This window comes from Poecile atricapillus, chromosome 2 (assembly GCF_030490865.1).
Source record: "Poecile atricapillus isolate bPoeAtr1 chromosome 2, bPoeAtr1.hap1, whole genome shotgun sequence".
In the NCBI taxonomy this organism is placed as follows: domain Eukaryota; kingdom Metazoa; phylum Chordata; class Aves; order Passeriformes; family Paridae; genus Poecile; species Poecile atricapillus.
In genome coordinates this window covers 51,637,830-51,665,116 of record NC_081250.1, presented here as the reverse complement: position 1 = coordinate 51,665,116, position 27,287 = coordinate 51,637,830, and the positions used below count along the sequence as shown (strand labels likewise).

Genomic DNA, 27,287 nt, shown 5'->3' with positions numbered 1-27,287 from the left:
CAAACCAGAGAGGGCTTAGTAAGCTGTTTGAACACTGCACAGCTGAAGATGATACATGAACATCACTGTCTTCTCTTTTGCACTTTATAAACACAGGACTTCACTAACTTGTTTAGCCTTGCTCAACATAAAAGAAAGTAGACTGATTTGACTTTTAAAAGTACAAAGGGAAGAATGCTTGCATTCACTTGAAAGAATTAATACCCTAGACTACTGACTGATTGAACCTCTGAAGCGTAATTTAAAAATGGAAATGTTAGTAGAGTATCCCTTTATTGCCAAGGGTTTTTAGGAAGAGTTGGTTTGGATATTTTCCCTTTTCTATATTGATACTGGTGTCTTTATCAATTTAAACACACTAACATTACACCACTAAAAGGCATGTAGGTTTCAATAAAACTAATTTTTTATATCTTCACCCCATATAACCAAATGAGCTGCTTTAACTTTTTTTAAGCAGAAAAGATAATAAAGCTAAATGAAAAGTCCCAGAGCTTAGTTTTAAGACTAAATGGTATTTTAGATGGAACAGTTAAGGAAAGCACAGTTTGTAAGTCTGAGATAAAGATAATGGCTTAAATCTATCTTTATATTATGGGTATTCTTCTTGGAGCTGCAAAATTGATAAACACACTTTCAGTTCTCACTGGCACAAGATGCAACAAGCTGAGTGAGACCAGAGATGCTGTTATTGAAAGAGCATTTGATGAATATTGGGAATTGGAGGATCATTCCCAACTATACCATTAGCATGCTGGTAGACTGGACAAATCGCTTCTGTACTTCTGCTTTCCAATCTGCAAATCAAAGATAATAGCATACGCTTCTAATGCAAGATCTGTTGATCCCTAAATAAGATATATTGTAAGCTTGCCTATCATTTTGCCAGTTCAGTTGGTTTCTTGAAACAGCTTATGTTGAGAGAAAATTAAGAACAGAAAGTAGTACCAGACAGAAATAAGTTTATTTGAAGGTCTTGTAATGAAGAAAGGAAAGTACTCACATAACTACAGAATGAATAAAATAGCGATTAAAGCAGTAAAGCAAAATGTGCACACCTAATAGACCATAAACAATGTGAAAGACACACAGAGCAGCAATAAAGACAGAGTTATTAAGACATTTAAAAAGCACCACTTAGGGCCAGGAAGGAACACTGCCAGAAAAGGTGTGCATTTATATACTTGTACTTGCACATGCATGTGTGTGCATGCATACTCACAGCCATGCAGAAAGAGAAAGAGAAATACCTAACAGCCTTTAGGCTGGAAAGAAACTTCAGGAGTCAGATTCTCTTGGTGGTACTTCATTGCTTCACCCATCCAATAGAATGCAATTCACAAATGAATTAGGACTGAGAAGAGGGGAGATTAAGACTGATTCTAGCTTGCATATATAAAGGGTACTTATTTTTCTAAAATTCACTGCTGTATGTAATTATAAATACATATATAATTAAGTGACTTAGATATCACAAAATGACCGCAATGCTGCTTTCTGCATGACTTAGCTATGCAACCAAAATATGCAATGTAAATCAGAAATTAATTACCCTAAGGATTCAGAAACTATTCTGAGAGTGTTTATTTGCGAAATAAGGAAAAAACAGTCATGAATTTGGTTAATTATGCCAGAAGACAGAATTACTGCCCTTTACATTGAACAAGAAGTTCAAGAACTAACAAGGTGTTTTTTCTCCCACATTTGTATCTCAGCTGACCATCAAGTCTAGCTGCATATTTCCTTGTGGAAAAGAGATTTCTAAGGCTCTTCTCAAACTAACTACCTAAATCTAAGACAAAAATCTAAGACAACTTTTTTATGCATCCTTCTTTACAAGCAGGGGCACTGAGTGCCACCTCACCTGCATTCTCACTCAGCTGACCTCCAAAAAAGCCATTTGACATGGTATCCCTCTATTCAAAAGTTATTTGTTCAAAAGCTGTTTGGATGAGCAGGAAGAAAGAAACGGAGCAGGATAAATGTGCAGTGGTATGGAAAATAAATTCCACAAACTTAATCCCTTTGGAACAAAATATTGCCTACGTATGTTCAAATGAGCTCAAAAACCTCCATGACATAGAACTTCCTTAGAGGTGACTGATAAATCAGAGCAGAAATTTTATCCATTCAGTATTGCAGATAAATGCTAACTTATTCTCTGACTAATGGAGGGATGCCTGTTTTAAATACTTCAGCTGCTCTCACTTGAATTTCATCCAGACAAGCTACCTCACGGGATTGTGGATCCATGGTATACATTGAATGCAATTAACTTCCCAGCTTAACGTATTGCTACCCAGAAATAGCAGCAAACACAGCATGACTGTGGCATCAATTTTTTAAAGATACTAAAGAGATACTTTCCTTGTTTTGTAACTTCAACTATAAATCACAGGAAAACAAATTTGTAGTGTCTCTTTGTCTTATTCCTCTTTGACAAATGCTTTAGATAGAGCAGGGAAAAATCAAAATTGGAGACAAATGTATTTTTTCTGGCATCAGGAAGACATATTCCACCTAGTTAATACTCTCAGTTAAAAGGAAAGCTTTTATGATACTTTACAAGAAGGAAAAGAACTCTACTTTGTGACACACAAGTTTGTCCTTGAAGTCAAAAAACACAAATGCAAATGAACGACCCCTTCTTTATTCCCTTTTAACTTTCAGAACCTGAACCTCCTTTTCTTCTCAGCTGTATGTACCTGTCAGGTGACCACAGAATTCTACAGCATCTTTCTTCACTGAAAAAATTTGCTTTCTCCTCAAAGACATTAGGTCTATAGCTGGGACAGTCTGTTGTCTTACCACTTGACATTTTCTATGGCAGAATGTTACCATAAAGAAACCTAAATTAAGTGCAAATTTAGGCATCAGAAGAGCCAAGAGGTTGCATCCATAAACTGAGGGAGGCCAGCGTATTTTGTAAGAGCTCAGAATGTCTGTGACATTTGGAGACCAGACATCAAGCTACTATCTGCATTATCAGGAGATTCTGAAGAATCACCAAATCTCCTACTAAAGAATTATATCCAGTGCTTCTGAACAAAGGGAAAATTAGAAACGGAACTATTTATTTATAGACTTGTGATACAGCTTTGTCTTACATTTGCTTAAGTTTCACATTTTATCTCCCTAAGGGGAGTCAATGACTTCTTCACATTCCTTAGTCGGAGAATGCAAAGGACCACAAGTAGAAATGCATTATGCTTTATCTAGTGTGCATGAATAAGATAGCATCTTATTATGTTTTATGGAACAGGCACAGCAAACAAGAAGTAGCTAGTATTTAATGAACATGGTACTTAGTTTTAGAAAATTTATCTGTGTTACTTCTTGCATCTCTGAAAAACTCAGATTGTATTTAAAGCACATGTCTTACATGTAACAGCATACAATTTTAACTGAACTGAAATCTTAGGTTTAGCGCATTGGCATGAACACTACACAATTACTGCAATTACACTCAGGCTTGAACTTTACAAAACATCCTCGAAGATTACAATGTGGTCTCCTTTAGACAACTTAACATGGCTTTACTGTGAGAGTGATCACAGAACGCAAACTTTTACAAATAGACTACTTATTGTTTAAACACACCTTCTATAACTGTCATGCTCCCATTGCTCTTATTTTAACCACACATTGACTATTCATCATAAAACCTCTTGTAATAGCTTAAAACATTCCCTCTCAAGCAATACTTGGCATTGGAAAATGAACTCAATCCAGGAAACATTTAAGTTCTTCTTCATTGTAAGGGCATTTCTATTAAGAGGAAAGCACCTTACTTGCCAAATTCAAAACAAATCCTAGGCATAGGTGGCTCATCTGCTCCAATGGCACTCATTACCATTTCTATCCTAGCTAGATGGAAAGACACTCCTATGAGATCTTGTGATGATAAATTATAGGGGGAGAGAAAATAAACTGTTTTATAAAGAGTTTCCTGGCTTACAGCCAGACAGTAAGAGAAATGTATGGTGAAACCATGCCATCTCTGTCTATAATGATGGGGAAAAAAACCCCTGATGAACAACAGCGTTGTATTGAGATGCAGCTGCAGATTCGCATTGTGGGACAGCACTCCAAAGTGTCCCACGGGTATTTATTGTCTTTAGAAGAACAAGAAGTTTTAAAACAACTTAAGCAGAAACTGGTGAATTTTTAGTCAGCCTGAAGTGAGGAGGGAAGGAGAGAAGTGTATTGGCATTTCAATCCCTTGCTGCTTGGAGTATGGTGATCTCAGGAAGTCAGGCAATTTATCCTGCTACAATGAAAATGGGAAAAGAGGTTTACATGTCCCTTTCCATGTTGTGATATTAATTTTCTTACATGCCTCTTCTTCTCACTGTGGGTAAAGGATGCAGCAGCTGCTCCATCTCTTCACTCATACATGAAGAGCAGAAGAGAGAGGTCAGCTCTTATGAATGACTGTTCCATGAGGAGGAAAGAGCAGCAATCCCAAGAGTGCATCTGCTGCCGACTCATCACATTTGCAATTCCCAAGGAAATTAAACTGTGCATCTCAGAGACAAAACAAGCAGGCCTCTGAAATTAAACTGTGGAAGGAGAGGGGGAATGTTGCCTCCCTTGCCTTTCCAATGAAAAGGGCTGGACAACTACATATGGCTTCTTTTAAGTTTAATGCACTGGTTGCTCTTCAAAGTCTGTCTTTGATTCAGGCGGACATTTTGCAGAAGGAGGTATTGCTTACCATTTGTAATGTTGGTAGGATAAGATTTCCCCTCTCCCTTGAAAGGGGAGAGAAAGGGGATGAATATCATGGCTTAGTGTGCCAAGACTTGAAAATATATTTACATGCCAAAGTGGGACTCTTGATTTGAACACCAGCCACAACAGGCTTCTGCACTTTGGGTAGTTCATTAACAGAAATCAATACAAGCTGCCTTTTAAGAAAGTTAACACTTGTTCATCGACACACTTTGTAATTCTTTTTAGCAGAAGCATCAATGCTTACAAGGTGTGCAGTAAATTATGGCAAAACTGTGGAATATCAAGGCTACTGAAAATAGTTTCATTTCAGTGCAAACTTGAAAGATAAACCTAAATACAGTGAAAAAAAGAGTAATTACTAAGATGCAGAAAAAAAAGGATGTGTTGTCTTTACCTGGAGGCCCTTCTTCTCTATCTTTTTCTGGAGTATTTGAAGGCACTTGGTGAAATCTGTGAGGTCCTGGTCCATGGTCTCAATTAACTCACATCCCTAGTGAAGAAGCAACAAAACAGAGAGGGAGGAAAAAAGAAAAAGTCAGTAATTTTTCAATTTTGAGAACTAATGGCATCTTTGATGAAATTAACTGCAGACAACCACTCAGTCTCTGCACGGAGGTTCAGAATTAAGTAAAAGACCCTTACATAGTCCAAAGACAGCTGAACGAGTTACTATGAATCAGCAGTTTGATAGGTCCAGGAGTATATATTCAAAGCCCATTGAGTACATCTGTGAGTTTGGATAAGCATGTTTTACAATGCTGTGCTGGACGGACAAGCCCTGGGTCATCAGTAACTTTCAGGAAAATGAGTGTCCTCTCTGGTGCTGCACTTACTATGTCTCTGCTACATACACTCAAACCTGTATAAATGTGAGCGTACAAAGGTGTTCAAACATCCCACAAACAGTGCAGCTGTACTGCAGTTAATTTGCAATGATTCAACAACAATTTCCTTGCACTGGGGTATTATGGCTGAGAACATGTTAGAGAAGAGCAGGAAGTCAGAATTCCTAACTGAGAGCTAAAGCAATTTCTAAGCCTTTGATAAAAAGCTGAGTAAGGAAAAATGAAGTGTATCTACCACATAAACTCAGTATTCAAAGAGGTATAAAGAATAAAAAATACCCAATACAGCATTGTGAATTAAAATAAGAATCATACACATTGGATTTAGAAGTTCCCTCTCCTATCGCTTCAAGGTCCCCTTAAAAGCCTCCCAGCTTTGTCTTACTTGACATATTTTATGTTTCTGCTATACACAATAACAACTGATAAGAGAAAAACATTCAGAATACAGAATCCTTGTATGAGTGCCTCTGTGTATAAAGTACATTACTCTGTTACATCAGAAAAATACCCTGAACAACAAAGCCAACATAAAAGTGTTAATGTTGCCTTTACCTTGATGGTAAAAATAAAGGTACAGAAGACAAAATTTCCCAGATTAGTGAAGACATGGAGTTTTGTGAATTGCATGCAACAAAGTAACAAGCCTCCAATAGGAAGACATACACTACCACTGAAATGCTTCTCCACACAGTCAGAATGCATATAAAACTAAATAAAGTCATCAGGCAGTGGGGTATTTGGATAAAGTAGAAGAGAAAAGCAAGAAGATAATAACGGGTTTGCTATTACACTTCTCAAAAACTTCTGAAAGTAAACTGGTCAAAAGTATCAGCCTTTATGAGACCTGATATTGCTCTAAATATTTTTTCAAGTAGTAATAATAGGCTTGCCAAAATGAAGCATCGTGCAGCTGCAGCAGCATATGTAAACCTCCACTGCAGAAGTGACACTGCTTCCTCTGCAAAGCAGTGAGAGAAAAGGTAGTTGTATTCTGTACTCAGTGCTCAGCACAAAACTCTTTGAAGAGCTGTCATAACTCCACTCTTTTCTAGAAAAGGCCAAAACGTAAAATTGGCAGGAGGAGAAGTGACACAGGCCATCTGGAGCCTGTAATGAACATGTGAGTTTGGCAACACAAGCCAGAGACACCCAGGGAGTCCAGGAAAGGTATAGAGTTGTTCAGTCCCACTCAGGAAAGCTCAGTAAGAACTGAAAACTACTGAAGGGATCTTTTTTATCAAAGCCACTCTAAATGAAAAGGTGTCTCATTCACTAAGGATTGGGTGCTCTCTCACAGTCTTGGTATCAGCACTGATAGTGGGAAAAGAGACCAAGCTGTGAGAAACCGTGAACAGAAAGGACCTCAGTATTTCTCAGATAGCCTCTGAGCAGCTTGAGAACATGACAGATGAAGACTAAATCAGTGGTAGGGACAGCTACTGCTGAGTATGGGAGAAGACACAACCTCAGTTGCCAGCTCTTAAATTAGCAGTAGAGAACTCAAGCCTTTTATCTTTTGCCATGGCCATTCCTTGGCTTCACAACATTGGCAGAAGTAAGCGGTTTACAGATACCAATTTATGAATGAAAAATTTAACCCCCATTCTCCCTCAGCACTTCAAAACACTCCTTCCTGCAGTCATTAACAAGCCTGATCTTGAACAGGCAGGTTTGTCATCAGAAGGTATGCAATTCTACTTTCCACACAGGGAATATCAGTGTGTCAGGGCTGTTTTTGTTTTTATTTTTAGCTTTTTCTCCTTTTAATGATGGTCTCCAACAGCTTAAATGATAATTTATTATTTTATGCTACTACTAGAAACATTTATCTTGAGTTTAATTCTTGCCTAGCTTCTCAGGATGTTTTTTGAAAAAAAAATTATTCTAGAGGTACTGCAAGGTACTACCAAGGCAAGATAACATTAGCATGGTGATTGGAGAGTACTGAAGGTCATTCAGTTCCAGGAGAAAGCTGTGATGCACCATGCACAGACAATGTATATTCAGCCCTGCTAGTGTCTTCTGTGCAAATTCACAATAAAAGGCCTCAAACACATATCACTGGAATGAAATGTAAATATGTGAATGGGGTGTCAAATGCACAGTTCAATAAAGGCAGCTTACTGTACCTGTGAGTACTGTAAGAGGGTACTGGGCCTTTTAAGTGCTTGGAACTGTTTCTCATTGCCTGTACCTTTAATGCTTTCTACGAGTACTGCTGTAGATCATATCAAAAAATGTTGATAGAGTGCTACCAGTAAAGCCACCACTTTCTTCAAATTAAACTGTGATTTCTCATTCTCTTTCCACATTAAACAGATAACCAGTTGTAGAATTGGCAGAGATTTTAGTACTGCTCCTTTTGCCACAATGTCAAAGAGACTGGCATCATCAGACTGAACTGGGGGAGAGAACAAGCAGCAGAACTGGAATCGTCCTGTATCCTCTTTACAGTCTTGCTGAAATTAAGTCTGTGCAGTTCATGTTCACTGATGGTATAAGAGCCTCAGATAAATCTGTTGCTCCTGACATATCAAGTCCAATATTTTATGCCACAGAATTGGATGACAATTGTAATGCAATTCCTTTCAACCTTCACTGCATTATTCTGGAATGACAAAAGTCTTCAAGACAGAGCTATCCAATGCAGTCAGAGTTTAATGAAAGGACAGTATAACAATGGGAAGATAAGCAATAACACTTGTAGTTTTATAGATACCTGCTCAACTTAATAACCTTAACCTTTGGTAAGAAAGTTAAAAAGCCAAACGAATTTAACATTAGGAAAGGTTATAAAAATCAATAGCACACAGCAGGAAAGAAAACAATAGATTGCATCTGATGACGATATAGCTTTGGTGAATGATAGGATGAGGCACAGAGTATGAGGCTTTCGCTGTTCTGTCTTATTATAGCAGCTATGGGAGGCACTTTGCTAAAGAAGGAGGAGTGTGTCAGACACACATAATAGGATTATTGAACCTTATATTTCAGACAGACACTGAATGCAGACAGGCACTGAAATGTCAATCTGAACATCTCGGCATTTCTCCATTTTTAGAAATGCTACACATCACAGGACATTGTGTGTTTGCAGAAAGCAGTGTGTAGTTGCCCATTCTCCCATGTTCTTCTTAATCTTTTATTAAGAGAATGGAATGTTTTTTTTTTTTTCTTTCTGTAATCTTTCTGAGTAGGAGAATATAATTAGAACAGAATACATAAAATATCCTAATGTGTACTCTATCTCCCAGGTCTTCCATTTGAGACTATCTTCCAAAGCCTGCATCTGGCTGTGCTCAGTGGGTGCACCAGTGACGTTCAGTTCAGTCCTTTAACAATTCCTGAGCACAAAGGCTCAATTTTGAGCTATCAATCTCAAACAGATGTGCTTATGTATAGTGTTAATGGCACACATCCTCAAGAAAAAAGAGGAGAAAGGAGCCAGCCTGTAGAGCCTCTCAAAATCACAGCACTGACAAAGAAATTTTAAGAAATCTATATAAATTAAATGTTATCTCCAAACATTCTTCTTCCCTTAGACTTCACCTGCACAAACAGCAATGTACCCACTTTATCCTAATATTTCACTGAATAAGAGCTATAGATTCTCAGAACTATTTCATTTGGAAGGGACTTTTCAAAGTAATCTGGTCCAATCTCTTGCTAAGAGTACATTAGATTTGCTCAGGTTTTTCAACACCCTTTCCAGTCCAGGTTTAGCTGGAAAGGGAGTCACATCTCCCAGGATGGAGATGCCACTTCGCTGGGCAACTTCTTTCAGCACTTGACCACTCTTGTGAAATTTTCTTTCCCAGTATCAAACAGGGATCTCTTGCATTGCAAATTGTGGTTGTTGCTTCTTTTCTGATCTCAGCTTAAGGAAGAATCCCTTCTTGTTTTCTCGCTGCCCTCTCATTAGGAAGTTTAAGACAGTAAATCAAAGCAGTGATCTGCTGCTCACCTTCTCTTCTGGAGGTTTGAACAAGACAATTCACATCATCCTTTTCTCACGTCATATGTTCTAGACTTCCCTTCAATATATTTCCCTCACTTGTACTGTATTGGCATGCAGTATTTCCACCCCAGAGAGCCTGATCAGGTCATTTAAGAGCAAGGAGTCAGAGAGTTCTCAGGTCTCTCTTCCTTTTAATGTAAATTTCTCACCACAGTGAATTTAATTTTGCCTCTCTGGTATCCTCTTCAGCTCATTCAGAGAATAACCCCAACCTTCACATTCCTCATATACTAGCTGCAGCCACCTGAAAGTTTTGACCTTCCCAACATTTTCATACACAAATGTGAAGAAGACAAGCATTCACATCCTAAATTTGACTCAATGCAATTGATACTGAAAAACAACTGTAGGAAAAGGCACACATGGATTGAAGCAAAGTATTGCTCTATATACAGAAGAATGAACAGTAATGGACTGCAGGATCTGACTGTGGGTCTTGGACCAGGTCTAGCAAAGAAGATTAACCATGTGGATGCATAACCCTACAAGTTCAACAGATGACAGACATGTTCTACCACCTCATTTGTAATAGGAGGGTGGTTTTTGAGCCCAGAGCATTCAATCAGTATCAGAAAGAAAAAAAAAAAATTTAGTTGGGGAAAATCTGTTTGCAGAGATGGCAGAAAGCATCACAGTGATTATTGACCCAGTATTCTACAGCTGATCCAAAACACCTCTACCAGAATTAAAACCAAATCTAGCATGGAATGAAGATGAGGCAGGCTAGAATGTCACAGGACACTTCTGAAAACATTTAAAGATACAGGACTGTAGAGAGACCGGCAGAACAAGAACCTCTAATTTGAGCTACTTATAGCCATGAAAGTTGCATAGATTTCCTATAGGTGGTAAGTTGCTGGAGATTGAGTTAGCATGATGACACCAAACTAACATGGCTGGTTTTTCTCTATGAATTACAACCAGCAGGAAATTAGTGAATTGAAGCCTTTTGCATTTAGGGAGCAAGATGCAAGAAAGGAAGGCAAAGCAGTTAAGTTCCCTGTCTTCTTTAGGGAATTTCAAAAACTGTTGAATGAAAGTGTTGAGCAGCTTCTCCTTAACTCAGTTTAATTGTATGAATTGTCTTTTCATTTTTGAAATGGAGAACAAACCATGTATGTGCAATTGGTGAAAATTGTTTTTGACATTTAACTAGCCAAAATACTTAATTAAGTGAAATTAATTTTCTTCTAGTATTTGGACTCAAATTTAGCTGACTGCCTGGCATCAGTACAAACCTAATACTGTATAAATTGCTTGGCCCTTAGTCCTAGGGTTCATGATGCTTTCACTCATCCAATTGCACATTAAGTGACGCTGCCATTCAGACTGACTAAAATAATTTATTAACCATGTTGAAGCCTATGCTCTGAAAGTCAAATAACTGAAATTTACACTCAGGTGAAAGCCCCATTACTGAAAAGCAAACCAAGAATGTTCAGGTTTGACCATCACTTCTAACCTTATATAACATTACTTGATTTATTAAACAATTACTATCTGGTGGCAGAAACAAAATCAATAAATATATGTAAAGATATGCACAGTTCCACAATCCAGAAGCTACATGAACTTGTCAAATTTGACAAGCATTTAAAACAACAACAAAAAAAGTGCTCTCTAGTTGAAACTGACTGCAATAGCTGTAACCTCTCCTCCCATTACGTATTTGTATTTTGATGTGATCTTTTCCACAGTAAATAAAATGTTTCCTGATTTTGTTTTTAATGAGGCAGCATGTGGCTTCTGGTGGAGGATTTTTTTTGATACTGTACATTTTATTTTGAGATAATAGCAATGAAAGAGTTCATCTGCATTATTTAGGTTGCCACCGTTCAAAAGAAAAGTAAATTGTTCATGAAATAGCAATTACTTAAAATGAACAAAATATGAGTCTGTTTAGTTGGTATTTGACCAATACCAAAGAGAGCCACCGCATCTGCTTTGCCACCTATTAGATACAAAGAAGCAGAAACCCAAATGTTTCTAAATCTAAAAAAAACAATGGAAGCAATCTGCCCTCTCACTCCCCAAATTAAAAAAAGAAAAGGTAAACCAACAAACCCCACAAGCAGACAAAAAAAACCCAACCCCATGCAGTTAATGTTCCATTTGCTGGAAAAATTCCCAGTATTTATTAGTACTGGAGCAAATTCTTCTGATGTATTAATTTTGGTGAATGAAAGCAAACAAATTCTCACAGGTCAGAAAGTACAGTCATACACATCACTGCAACACCTGTATCAGAAGGCCACTAACATCTTTAAAAAATTTTAAATAACTGAGCAGAGAAGTAAGAGTGTTGCATGAGAAAGGTCTGTCAGGAGTTGCAGACTCATATTAAATCCATATCTCTCCATACCCATTTCTGGCATTTAAACAGGAGACCTATTTTTGTAGATCCCTGTGCAGACCAAACATGATATTTTTACAATCTGATGATTAAAATTGAGCACAGTACAGCAATGACAGTCACCAGCTATTTTTGGATCTTGTCTTGTCTGAAATTTCCCTTATGTGCCCTTCCTTCTGAAAAACAAAGGTTCACAGAGAGGAGTTTTAATTCATGGTCAGTCTCTCTTTGCAATCAGCACTGTGAAAAGCTTTTGTCTACCAAGATGGTTAGGCCCTTTGGATCCTAACCTAGTGATGGGTTTGATTACAGTACCTTGCTTTTCTTGGAAAATAACTTGAAAACAGTAATTGCTTCTCTGTGCATTTACATACTAAGATATAAGGTAGCTCTTAGAAGGGAAATCAGTGCTGGAATTGCACCAGTGACTGACAAAAGGGAAGACATGCCACTGATTGTAGACAGCAAGAGACACTACCCAGTTGTGTTGATGACAGTCTTTTCTGTTGACTTGTATGCACTTTGAACCAAGACAAAGAACTGTATCATTTTCAAAAATGAGGAACTACACTTAAACACATACTAAAAGTACTTAGGCACTCATAGCAATGCAAATAAGAGTCAAGCATTCTTCTGAAATAAAGCAAGAAAGAGAAAAGTTGCCTTAACCACAAATCCTGCCTGTGCTCCACAAAGCCGAAGAAATAGGGTGTGCAGTATTCCTTGCAATTCAACCATTTGAGCTGGGAGGGAGGGAAAAAGGCAATCTACATCTCAAATATTCCACACCAATTTAATTGCAGTAACCAAACAGGTTTTTGTTTTGGCTTTTGTGATATTATTGTTGTGGTTGTTTTTTGGTTTTTTTTTAATTAAAAGGGCTTCAGGTTAACAACTCTTGCTTTTTATCACATAGGATGATAGACACTCTAAAGAACTAAAGTTAATAAGCAGACACTGTATTTGAATCGACTTCAGTTTCCAGACTAATTGCCAATTCTCAAGAATATCTCAAGGTAAGAAAAACAAGGAGAAAACAGCAAGGCTTGTATTGAGGTGTTTTCAAAGATCTAGGCTGACAAATTTTAGACAATGTAAACACTATCTTTAACATGTTCCTTTGCCAGCAGCCAAGAAACCCAAGCGCACCATGACTGTGAAAAATGCATAGAAAATAGCCAAAGAGATGTTAACCCTGATGGCATAAAATTCCCTGCAAGGCATTTCTAAACATTAATCTTATTTAAATATATATGACTAGTACACCTAGTCCCTCTCTCTTGCATTTGGACAGACTTTATGCAACAGAATTTTTGCTCCTTAGCTAGTATTTCCCAACATGTTCTTAGTTTAGAGATATGTAATTGCTCTGAAAATAATTTGGATTGTGAGAGTAGAGCTGCATTTAAAATATTGATTATTGGACAGATTTCATTGAGACCAGGCTCCAAATGTGTGCTAAAGGCAAAAATAAAAGGGTATTCTTACACAAGTCTGTCTATGAGTACAAAAGGATTTCAAGATTTTGATTACTTGAAGATAGCAAATTGAAAGGAGAAATATCCTCCTATCATGGATAAAACTCCAAAAATTCTGTTATCAATAAAATTAAGTAGCTCCCTTTTTCTTTCTGGTATTGCGATATTAATAAAACCAGGAAAAATTAGTCTCAAGCCTGATCCTTCAGGAAAGAGACTGATTACTTCCCACTGCTTGTTAGTTTTCTTAGGAATTGCTGCCTGCCTTTAATTTGTGTCTTAAGTTCTAACTTGGCTAGATATGTGACTAGATAATACCCTTTTCTTTCCTTCTTATTGTTCTGTCTGACAGTTTCTAAAACCTCTCAGCTTCAGAGTAAGAGCTGTATATCACGAGGAGCAGAAGAAACTTTTTGTGGGGAAAATTTATTCATTGTCTATAATACCCCATCGTTTCAGGATCATTTAATATAAATCAAAAGGAGAATGCCAAACTATACAAATCCTCAGCACAATGCAGGTCAGCTTCTGTATTCCAAATTTTAAATTATATGCCTGTCCTCTCTTCCTCCAGTTTTTCTTTCTGGTCATATTTCTCCTTCTCAATGAAAAGAATGGTTAATTTAAACTTATGGAAATCTCTCTTGCTTTCTCTAGGCAGATTGTCTATGACAGGCAGATTATATAACATTTCCAATATGTGCTGGTGCCTGAGAGAGGCAGGAGCTTTACATTGCTGAAAACTGGATGTCTCCACACACTGCCACACCAGGTCTACATCCTGCTTACATATTTATAGCATACCTGAAACAGTAAGGCAGAATTAAGCAAATATTTGTTGTTATCCATATATATTCCATGTTAACTACAGATAGAAAATTAACACATAAAAGAGATGTTGCTTTTGGGAACTAATTGGAGGAAAGTTCCTGGCCATATCTCAACAGCTTCACGTCAGAAGCAGTAATGTTATGAAGAGTGCCAAACTCAAAGGCACATTGCTATTAATTTAGTTGTATCTTCTGTATTGAAGAGAACTTTGTAGCTCCAAGAATTAGAAAGGCTGCATAGGTTTTGCAAATGCCCAATCTTAATGTAGACCAGTGAAAACACGTTTCACAAACTCACAATAAAATTAAATTGTTCAGTATTTTAACGTCTGATATTGCAAAGCTAACAGCAATGAAAATAAATAACAATAATAATTATAATAACAACAGCAGCAACAACCACTACTCAGCTTTACAATCCTTTTCCATCAAAGATCGCCAGATTATCTAGGAGCAATGAACAGAAATAATTGACATGCTGACATTTTGACAGACATAAGGGAAAGCTGAGGAAATTAAAGCACTGCCCAGCAGAGCAGTTCTGACTTCATCACAAGCAAGTGTTCCAATGAATATGAACATATTTCCAAGTGAAATATAGGCTATTTGCTATATTTCCATATAAGTGAGGTAGATTCTTGAATAAGAATAGGTCACACATCATATTCACACAATTGCTGCATTTTCTATTTGTGGAGGATTTCAAATCTCAAGTGAAATTGCTGAACAAACATTTAGTCCTGAGTTCTGAGAGCACTCAATTACTTCCTAAATTGGACACCAGTTTTATCTTCAAGGCTGGCTCTTTCATAAGCAGAGGTTGTGGGTTTAAAAACTGAGAACACCCTGAAATTGGGCTGTATATCCTTCTACCCATCTCTCTTTTCCACATGAAATATATATGACTACTCAGGGGACTGTTCAATTAGAAATCAGAAAATCCAAGTTTATGTACTGAAAACACTTCCATTACATGTGGCATGCTTCAAGCTTTGAACAGGTGATAAATATGACATCAAATAAAATAAATAACATATATCCAACTAACTGCAATTACTTTGCAAGTAATACAGAGCTTTGCAACACAAGATTTTGCATTGGTATACCCTAGATGTCTCCTAGGGATATTCCTTTGCTCTACATAGCAACAGCGATTTCTGAATTGTCGCTTCTAGCTCTTCTTACAGATAGTTATGATCCCTGGCAAAAGCAAGTTAACACAACATAACGGGTACAAGCATTACAAAGGCCCTATATAGTTAATTTCTTGTTCTAACAGATGTCTGTCCAGAACCCCCTCCACTAACTATTCTGTGAGCACTGATCAGGCTATTTATTAAAGGGATAAATCACAGAACAACCAAATGTTCACCTCCAGAAAGCAGGGGTCTTACTCTGATGTTTATTAATGCTGTAGGGTATACCTAAAATGAATTACACTGAACTGCAATCCATATGAAAAATCAGATCCCATGATCTTCCCTTACATGACTGAAAAGAAGATTTGGCCTCCTGCATCTTCTGTTGACAAAGGGCAATGGAACCGTCAGGACATATTTATAATACAAAATGCAAGCCACTGCTGTTTTTGCAAAAAGCTGGAATGTGTTTGCAGGAACTGAATGCAGCAAAAAAGCAGTCATATTGTGCTAAAACAGAAATGCAAGTATCAAAAGGAGCTGGGTGCACACACAGGGGCAGACTGGTCTAACAGACTACCTGGAAGATGCAAGGATGCAAGACATTTCCTTGATTACTGCCTAGACAAAGCATCAGGCTCCAGAGCATCCAGCTGTGCTTTGACCTTCACATCAGCTACCCAGGCTAACATGATTGCTGAGTGAACCTGACCTAACACTCACTGCTACTGGTACTCAAGACAGTAAGGCACAATATAAAATTTCCATAATGCACTACTCTAACACATAATCAGATCTCTAGGAATCTCAGAGCTTCTCCTATTCCTCTTTCCTTAATTCTACCCATACTCTATTTTAAACTACTGCTGTTAGAAAGAAAGGAAAAAAAATGTCAAGACTTGCTGGTGCATTTTGATCAGAGACCTAAAAAAATCTTACAGCTTCAAAAAGCTATGAGAAGATGCATCAGAAGCTCAGCAAGGCTATATGTGCATATTTTGAAGGGGCAATTTTAAATCTTTGTTTTAGCTCAATCAAGTCTTCCAAACATATTATTTTCACTAAATTTTGCCTGAATGGTAAGTTTGAAGCAGATCCACATGGAGATAACAAGACATGAAGATACACAGTCCCCCAAATCCTGCAGTTTTCAGAATATTTTGCACTGTACTAACAGGGATTTGTAGACAATGGCTATGTCTCTACCACAGCCTGTGCTGGGACTGGAAACTGTAGTGGATCTAACCAAGCTTTAGTGGGCAACAGAGCTCATCTTAGGCTGTACCTGAAAGCCTCTTGTCTTCTCTGGTGGGTTTCACAGTCTAAACCAGATCTAAATCCTGCCACTGCTCCTGGGAGGCCAACTAGCTGGTTCAGAGCTGGGAAGGTTGACCTGGTTCAGGTTATGTCTGCACTGAGCAGGCACAGAACAGCCCTATGAGCACATCAATGCCACACCTTGTTCCACCACTCAAAAAGCTCTCCATGCATGGCAGCTTTAAACAAAGATGAACACTAGTGACTGCCCTTAACCCATCTTGTTAAAGATTTATGAGACACTTCTAAAGGTATGAAGACAGTTGCAAGGAAAACTATTCCTAATATTCTCCTGGGCTGGATTTGCTGTGAGAAGGCAATATATATACACTAATCAGATGATAAAATATGGAGATTAAACTAACCTTTAAGTTATCCTGTCCATACCTCTAAAGAGAGTTTTTCTCTGTTCTTTCTCAAGTATTGTGCTCAGTTTAATTAAAAGACTTTTCAAAGCCTCAGAAGTTTTACCTCTTTACAGAAAAAAATCCAACCCAAAACTACCACACCACAACTGATCTCTCTAGGTATTTTTCCTGATATTTACAAAAAAGTCTTTTTTTCAGCTATCTCCCTCTTCGCATACAGGCATTACGTAAGTATATCTCCCCAGTCCATGTGATGACTAGTTACACTTTATCTCTTTCCTAATCTTCCTTCAAAGTCATGCATTAAAATCCCTAGCATCCACACAAATTATAAAGGTAAAGCAAATACACAAGCAATACCTGCTATATAGAAAGCAGACTTTCTCTACTGACAAAAGGCATTAGAGCTGCTTTCCTTTTTGCAGGAATTCATTGTGCTTTTTCTTCCATAATGGAATGACAATCCTGTGCCTGAATTGGACCACAAAAATTATTTTTTAAGAGGCTTTGCTTTTCAAGCTCCAGATCATATTCTAAAATGCCAACAGATTACAGCACATTCAGACACTTAATAGTTTTCCCTTGTACATGCAAAAACTCACCCAATACCTTTCATTCTATATCCCATTAGTAGATGACCACACATGGCTTATGTAGACAATGCCCTGCATTTACTGCAGCCTGCAGCTTTATAATGCACATCCAGAACATTCATAAGGAAACTGTCTTGAGATCAAGGCACTGACAAAATATTCATCAAGTAAGGGATCAGTCACTTATACTGCCATGATAATCTGGTGTGACCTGGGCATGTAGTCAGTGACATTTGGGCACTAAATGGTTCCTGTCTTCTGTGGGTATTAGGCTTGATTTTGGCCTCTCTTCACCTCAGTTCTGCAAGGTCTGGTCTCTCTCCATCTCAGTCTTGCAGGTTTTGGTCTATCTTGGTCCTGCAAGTGTGCAATAAATTAATACTTTTGGCATACAATGTGAAAATAAGTGAATAATCATTCAAGAGGCAACCTATGGTACATACATGTAAAGTGGCCATTTCCTAATCAGGTATTTAATTTCTTTACCTTGACTTTTACAAAAAGAAGCTAGCCTAAAAAGGTGGCAATCGTCATCTGTTCTGCCTCCCCGTTTTAGCTATCATAGAAGCTTTTCCTTCCTTTGGAAACTCAAAAACTAAGCATCCTAGAATTACATGCTGCATCAAGTAAAAATAAAAATATCACAACAGAGGAAGTATGGAACACACTTATTTCTTCATTTGAATGAATCACATTGGAGATACACAGTGGAAATTATTTTGCAGCGGATTGAAAGCAAAAGCTGAGCTTTTTTGTTTAAAATATACTACTAAGTAAAAGAAGACAGTTACTTAATATCTTCTTGATGTGAACTTCACAAACCAGTGTTAAATTTCCAGACATTGTAAGTAGTCAGTATTTCTATTCCCTAGATACTTTAATTCTTTTCAACTCTTGTGCATGTAATACAAATGAAATTCAAATCAGCAGCTTTCAATCAGATATTTTTTTTGAATGTGGTAGTCTAACACTAAAATTGGTATCTGAATGCAGTCTAGTGGAACATAAAATACATTGTTTTTAATGGATTTGCTGGAAAAAAACTAAAACCACTGTGATCACTTCATTCAAATTATGATTTAGCAAGTAAAGATTTGGCTACATTGTTACAATGGAAGTAGAAGAGAACAATCACAGATTTAGGTAAGACTATGGTATTAAGAAAAAACTCTGTATTCAGTATGTTTTGCAAAAGACCACAGCACACCTCTTCTGACAGTAGAGCATTTTCCTTTACTCTCAGCAAGCTCAGCCAAAATTTAGCCAATATTAAACATCAGCCAGTGTTATAGTTCCAGACATTTTAATTAATGACTTATTTGTTTCTAATAATTTGGCTGAGAGTGAACAGAGCTCATTTTTAAAGGAGCCAAGATTATCATGTGTAAGAAGAAATAGAATTCCTCATTCAAGAAGAAATAGTAGGTCACCGTAAATAACATCTGCACACTTACTGTAAATCATTTTGGTGACAGAAGGTACTGCCATGCAGTCTGATTAACATTACCAATGAAGCACAGCCAATTTTGATATGTTTGTATGACAGATTGCTGTTATTAGTCAACATTAGGATGTTTGATGTAGTTGCATAGGGCTCTCAGCCCACAAAATTCCTGTTTTGTATTCTCAGAAAAGCATCTCTGTAAAAAAAAATTAAATTGACACAAGAAATGGAGATGAGGATTTTATTTCACTTGCATCCTGTAAAGTTCAACTTCTAGCCACACCTTTTGTAACTCATCCTGAAAATCAAATTCTTGTGCTGTACTCTGAGTGCCTGCCATCATCACTGGGGTCTGCAATCAGAACTCAACCAACACCTATGCTTTGCATGATGCAACATTGAACTGAGCCCTTCTCCTGCTGAGCTGGAATAACTAAGAGCAAGATCTCCCTTTGCTTCAGGAATATATTCCATTTTCTCCAAGTTTCTTAGCTAACAAAGTGCACTTTCCTTATCTACAGATCATTGTAAGGAGGGCACAGTAATTCTGGTCCCATTCTGTTACTGGTCTTATGCCAATGCTGATGTCAGGAGCAGGTTCTACTCTGGGAGACAGGAGGCATCCATGTTCTTTGAAAGACCTGCTTAGACTTGAGGGCCAACGAACTGTATTTCAAGGAATTCATCTGCTTCTTCCTGAAAACATGGAAGATTAGAAACAGTGTATATAAATAAAGAATTTGGAAGTCAATAAGCATGCAATAGCTACTTGCACTGGAAGGCATTGCTGTGCAGACTTTTCTAGGGCTGGCAAAGCAGGGGATGTAACCAAGAAAGTCCAAAGGCAGTATGAGTCCTGAACACTACAGCTGGATTTCCTACCAAGATTTGCATCATTCCACATTTATCTTCCACTTCATTTTTCATGTATCTCACCTGCTTTGAATAAATAATGAATTATTGCCTCAGAAAATTATTTTTCCATGTCACATTCCTCTCAGCAAGAGTCCTGAAAGTGTTTCCAATCACTGTACAGCCCATCTCTGAGAAGGCTGATATACTGCCTGCTTCTCTTACACAAATTCCTTTTCTTTAAAAGCCATTAACCTAATAGCTATTTAATACTGAACCCCCTATTGCCCTGGAAATCTTCAGTGTAATCTTCAGAAGTATATGATCTGAGTGGATATTCCTGCCACGACACCCAGCTCTTGCTTTTTCCTCTTCCGTTCCAAAAATTCAGTTATTTGATTTCCTGTGTTTTAACTCACTAACCACTTTCCTAGATTTCTAGCTCAGAAAAGGAAAAAAGCCAGTATATACCAAAAATTGTTAGGAAAGTAGCAACCTATGTAATTCTTCCCAATGATGGCCTTTCCCTATTCACTAGCAGCTCATTTCTGTTCTTCATAATTTAATTTCTCTGCCTAAACCCTTTGGTCAAGGGCTGCTGCACACAGGATCCAGTGGCAGTACCTCAGCCCTCCAGCCAGAACGTGGAAAAGGCTAATCCCTTTATCAACAGCTACATTCCAAAGCAAAACAAAACATCATTGCAATGACATCCATTCTCTGCCCTGGCTTCCAGCTGAAAGGTCTCCTTCCAGCCACCTTTCTAAGTATCCTATGCTGGCGCCTCTTGGCCTGACAAGCAACTGGGATAACCTGGGTTCCCACTGACAGTTTGCTCTGACTCCGACAGCAGGAGAGTCACCCATTCTCACTATTAGCTCTGAAACAAGATCATGCTTTTAACACTTGGAAGATGCCTCCAGCCTCTGGCTTGGCTTAAGAAGAGACAACTGGATTGAGTAGACTGAGCCAGATGCTGATTAGTCCGATACTGAACCTGTACATCCCAGTACAAGGAGGGGGAAAGGGAAGAACACTTATAGACACATACACTTTACCTAAGCCCTTATGCTCTCCTTTGCTAAGTTTGTCCAGTGATTGTGAAAGAACATCCATGTGTGAATTGAATCTTAAGCACTCAACGAGGCAAACAAATGGTAACTATCCAGGGAAGGCAGAGTGCTTGACCAGTCTTTGTAAACCTCTACACAAGCCATCTTGTGCTCAAAGCCAGAGCCTTTACATAGGAGTGAGGAAGAGGGGAGAGGCAGGGAATAAAGCCTATACATATGGAGCTTACAGGTACTATGACACTACAAATGATTACAAAAACATCATACATTTGACTCCTAAAGCACAGGATGCACAGTGAAATCAATAAAGCAAAAGGGATGAGGGAAACAAAGTATTCAGAAACAGATGGACATGGATCAATGAGTTAATAAATTGGTCTTGGAATGTTGGGCAAAGGTTTTTTGCAAAGCATCTGTGATAAACTGAAATGCTAGTGAGAATCTGTACTATCCCATTCCCTTTGGCTGTGCCTTATCCCTAAACTAACACCATCCCTTCCTCTGTTACTGATTTTTCTTGGGCCATCCTTCTTCTGTACCGAGATGCAAAATAGCACTAAGATTAAATCAAGCACCTGTTTTTAAGTAAGCTATTAGTAACACTCCAGGGAGGCAGGGGGTAGGGAGCATAAACACTGTCTGTTTGATTGTAGTACAACAGTAGCTTTTCTTGCTCAGTAGTACACTTACAGAGATGGCTTTTCCGGATGAAAAATTAGTCACAGCAGATTTTATTACTTCCCATACTACAGAGTGATAAAGATGACTATTGGAATAATTGCATTATGCTATAATTACAAGTAGTAACCAATTGTCAAGGGCATGGCAATGCTCTGGAAGTACACTGAATTCTAAACACTCTGTGTATTTCTCAGGCAGCTGCTAAGAGTTTTCCTTTATTGATAATTCCAAGCCTATGTCTTATCAGCATATGACAAGTGAAATCCGAGCGCACAAGCAGTGATCCCTCCATGATAGCTCTGTGGAGAATTGTTCCAGAGACCTTTGTGTCATTCTCAGGGTTGAGAGCACCCTGGGTCATGCAGCAGAGGCATTCAGGTCAATCAGGATAAAGACATCCCAAGGGACACCTCATCAGAGTGGCCTCAAAGTTGGAAAGGAAGCCTGCGCTGGCAGCAGAGCCTTGGAAGAAGAGAAGACAGGAGGAAAGACAAAGCATTGTAGTGTCTTTGACTGAATTTACCCAGAAGTACTGCAACCTGCAATTCAACCAGAAACCAGATACATTAGACAAACTTGGTTCTGGAACCTGCCTGGCAAGGAAACTTTATATTTGATTGGGTAGAAATAAAAAGAAACAAAAGGTAAAAATCAATATTTCTGTCATTATCTTTCTTATTCTCCTTACAACTCTTTAAGCAAGTCCTGTCTTAGTTAATGAAAACCAATTTCCCCTTTTTGTACTGTGTTTCTACAGTGGAGAAAAGTTAAGAACAATTATAAATAGCATTAAAATAGCAGTCACAACTACAGGCTTGTAACCCACTCCATAAGCACAAACTGGACATTTGATGTGGAAACTGCTTGATACAGAAGGACACGAGAGAGCAGATAAAAATCTGCATCTGTTTACATAAAAGATGCATCTCCACTTAATTTTGAGTACAGTCCTCTCAGGATACTTATCCAGACTAATCAGATTAACATATCTTTGGACTGTCCTGTGTGATGGATTGTCTGAATTTCTTACCTAACATTTGCATGAAATGTAGTGGCTGGTTTGTCTGAAGGTCAATCAGGGGATTTGATCTGAAATTTTCTTTGCACTTTTTGTAGTTCAAAGGCACAACTGTTTGAAGTTCTGCTGAAAAGAACACATTCACTGTAGTAGTTGCTCACCTGGATTGTTACATACAGCTAAATGAAAAGCAAGCTTCAGCTCTGTAAGTATGAAGATTCTTATTTTCCTCAAAAAATATAATGTTATGTCTTGCAATAGACATATCAGCAGTTAGGAAAATGCAGGACAAATAATTAAAAAGAAAAAATAGTGTACAGTTTAAAATTGTCAAGTTTACTGAATACACAGAAAACAACGCCTAAGACCTGAATCTATGAATCAGATATATGTTGATGTAAAATATTAGGACATATTGGTTTTTCCCTATTATTTTTAGCTTTTGCTGTGTTCTTTAGAAATCACCAAGAGAATCATAAAATGGTTTGGGTTGGAAAGGACCTTAATGACCATCAAGTTCCAACTCCTCTGCCACAGGCACTCCTCTGCCACTACAGCAGGTTGCTCAAACTCTTATCCCACATAGCCTTTAACACTTTCAGGAATGGGGCATCCACGATTTCTTCAGACAACCTACTCCAGTGCTTCACCACCTTCACAGAAAAGAATTTCTTTCCAATACCTAATCTAAACCTGCCCGCTTTAAAGCCATTTCACTTGTCCTATCAATACACGCCCTCATGAAACTCTCCCTCTGGAGAAGAACTTTTTATTTTGGACTCTCAAGAGGCTTATCTGATATGGGGGGGGGAAATCCTGGAACGGTGTTAGTGGCAACAATCAACTTAATATGCCAATACCAAGGAAGCAATGCTGCTATCAAGATTAAAATTAGGCCCATTCTTATATCATGTTTTTAAACCAGATTTAGTCTGTCAATTGTCAAATTTACCGATAAAGTCATTAAAATGAAATACAAGCTATTTCTACAACAGATGCAAATCACATCAGGTCACATTAAACTGGCTATTAAAAACATGCAGAAGAAAAATAACCCAATGATTGTAAAATCCAGTTTTGCTTCTAGACTATTTATTATTGCAGATTACACAGGTTTAAAAAGGAAGCAAACAAAACAATCACCTGTGCTGTTTGCATCTAATGATGAGAATTACAACTTGAAAACCATATGCCTGGATTCTTAATTCAGAGTCAAGCTGGTTTCATCAAGTTTACAGGAGCATCTAAACTGATCATCCAAAAAAGGAAAACAAACAATTATCTTTTAAAAGAAAATTTTTTTTCTCAGTAGGAACCCAGCATTAGCTCAACCCAGAAAACAATTTTGTTATTATTCTTAAATGACACATTTACCTTCCTGGAAAACTCTATCTAAATATGCTTCTAGTCACTTTATTAATTTTATGCATATTTTTATTCTTTTAGATGGTAAAATGGTAAATGATGCTTCTCAGTTTTTGGAGTTTTTATTAACTTTTTTTTTCAAAATCAAGCTTCTTTCAGATGGGAATTGGAATCAAAATAAAATGCCACAACCACTATTGCCCATTTTTAAAAGCAGTTAAAGGTTTCAGCTAAAATCTAGGACAGGTAGGATTCTCCTGTCTCATCAAATTTTATTCAGTGCCATCATTGGAAGCATGTCATAAGATACCTCTCACAAACTTTCTAGCATCCATTTAAAACCACTTCTGCCCCAACTACAATCTATGGATAATAGCACACATAATTTGCAGCCTGATTTTATTTTACTGGATTTAAAATGAAGACTTTTTTTTTATCTTCTCCCTCATGTTTAGCCTTTTATACATTTATTTTATCTTGATTTCATTAGGCTAAACAATACAAGCTCTTCTAGCCTTTCCTCACAAAACAGGCTGTTGAGCTCCCTGATTGTTTTAGGAGGCATTTTTTGAGCCTGCTTCAGGCTCACGTTCATGTGTTTTGGAGGTGGGTTTTCAGAGATGTATGTATGTGGTGTTCCAGGGATGACATAAAACCTACAGTGACCCTGAGAGAAATCCTGCTGCTGCCTGTGAAGCCTTCCTTCTTGAGGGGGTTACATCTTCTCCTGCTGCTGTCATCCTGTGAAATGACACATCTGCAGTGTCATTAGGACTGAATCTTCTCCCACACATGTGATTGTGAGCCTGAGCTCAATGTGGATATTGAGTCTCCCAACCCAACTTTTCTGTTCAAAGTAGGATGTTAACAGGAGGTTGAGCAGGTTTATTGTTCAGTGTATAAATGGCACTTTCTGTTAACAACACATTTTCATTTCCATGTGCTTCTTCCCGTTAGCCAGTGTGCTTTTCCCCAACGGCCCCTCTTGTCCTCTTTCCCAAAGCTTTGGGTAGGCTTTGTTTTGCCACGGAATATTATCTTTTTCTATTTTTTGTAGTTCTGTCACAAGTCAGTTTGACCTCACCTTTCTGCATTTTCTAGGTAAGTAAAGCACCCATGTGGAGCTGACAGAAGAGAGCTCTAATTCACCTGTATTTTTGCTCATCATCCATCCTCCTCTTCCATGCTCCACATTTCTTAGTTTCCTTTTGGCGTTCACATGGTTATGTTTGAAGTCTTCCTTCAAATTTACCTTCTGCTTACAAGCCAACTCCAGCTAGAAGTTCTTAAGACAAAAGGGATCAAAATTTGCCTTTTCTTTGTTTAGTGCAAAAGCACCTCTACAGATAGCCTTCTGTTTTTAATTTTGCAAGGCATTTTCCTTTTGAAATACAGTTACATAAGATTTATAAATAAACCCTCAAAACTGAAATACAGTACAGACCTCACAGACTTACTGTTCATCTCCACAGTTCACAAGTCAACTTCTGATTATTCTATCCAGAAATTACTTTGGTATCCAAATGTACCAAAAATGTTTTACTGTCTACCAGAACAATACTGAAAATATCACAGTCTCATTTCTTCAGAGACAGCATGTTGAAATATTATCTGCCATCCACCAATCAGGTACACCTGGGTTCTACCATTTAAATTGCATTTTTTCCCCTCATGCCCAAAAACATGAGTACAAATCAGCTGACCTTATTTTTAGTTCATCATAAACATACAAAGTAATTTCATATTAACATTCTTTTCTTTTTTAATAATGTAATATTTCTATTTCATCCTTGCCTGCCACTTTGCCATATCTCCATAAAGATGCAAAAATCTATCATCATAGCAATAATAATTGGCTTAGTACTTCTATTTTGCTGCCAAGTTTCTTGTACAAGAGTCAACAAAGCATTTTAGTTACTCCTTGCTGACTTCATCCAATTTCCTAGCTGGGTTACATATGTTGACCAACTACCACTCCAATCCATATATTATTGTACTTCCCTCTGTTCCATACTCCAGCTCCCAATTTGTGTCTTTATCCTTTACTAAACAAAGGAATTTTATATCCTACAGAGACATAAATACACTACAGAGACACAAATACGTTTATTTAACCACATTTTGCATTTAAAAATTAACTGATTTACTGGTTGAACTCAGGAGCTACTGTTGATCATTTCTGATCATCAAGCCCTTCTGTACTTTATCATCATCTCATAACTCACTTTTATTCATACACTGAAAGAGAAAATAACAAATTTTACATTTTTAAAATCTAAGCATTGAAGTTAAATGACTGCAAAATATTAATTATTAACGACTAATTATTAATAATGATTATTGATTTTTAATTAATAATAATGATTAATGATATTAATATTAATATTAATAATACTGGTAACAGACTCTACACTAACCCCTATCAAAAGCTTCTTTAGCTTACTCTAGATTCAAATTCAGAGCTAGTAAGGTGGCCAGTTCCATCTGCTCCCCTTAACTTCCAGCAGTTCATACTTTAAAAAGCTTTTTTATTTACTTTGCATGATTTTAAAGCAAACTGAGAAATTTTTAAAGAAAATGCCACATTATTAATTTCAGTTAGGTCTACTTTTCAAGAGAAATGTATGAATTTAATGAAATATAAAACCTGTGCTTTTATCTTTTAAATAAGGTTTGTTTTTTTAAATTTGTGATTGCAATACAAAAGGAAGTTGCTAAATATTTATTAACTGCTGAAAAGTAGGTAGATGGCACTGTATGTTTCTAAATCAGATACTCACACAAGTGTCTGACAAGCAGACTTCAACAACTGTCTTATCTGCTAACACAGCAACTGGGAGAGACCTCCTGTCTCATCACACTTGCTGCCTGCAGTCCTAGTTAACTACATCCTAAACACCCTTCCACTGAATCATCAAAGATCAAGTTGGGCTCCCTACACTCCGGCCCATAATTTGGGGTTGAAATGTCTGGGATTTCATAGCCTCATCAGCATAATTTTCAAGGATGGAAGACATTTAGAAAGCATGCCTGAGTACTGCTCCACTCATTATTACAAAAATACATTCAATGAAGGCATCGTTGAAGGTGCAATTTCAAAGGCTGTCTCTCTTGTCATGTTATAATTCAGATTTTTGTCCAACTATATATGATGCTCTTACTTTATTCATACC

At 37.5% G+C, this 27,287-nt stretch overlaps 1 protein-coding gene across 4 annotated transcripts in view; it reads right to left on the bottom strand.

Moving 5' to 3' along the window:
• TPK1 (thiamin pyrophosphokinase 1) overlaps window positions 1–27,287 on the bottom strand; it is a 296,432-nt gene that overhangs the window by 119,063 nt on the left and 150,082 nt on the right. For all 4 annotated transcript variants that reach the window (XM_058832786.1, XM_058832787.1, XM_058832788.1 and 1 more), the window contains one exon: window positions 5,132–5,227. In XM_058832786.1, coding sequence (XP_058688769.1) covers window positions 5,132–5,227 — 96 coding nt within the window. The remainder of the gene's footprint in view (window positions 1–5,131; window positions 5,228–27,287) is intronic.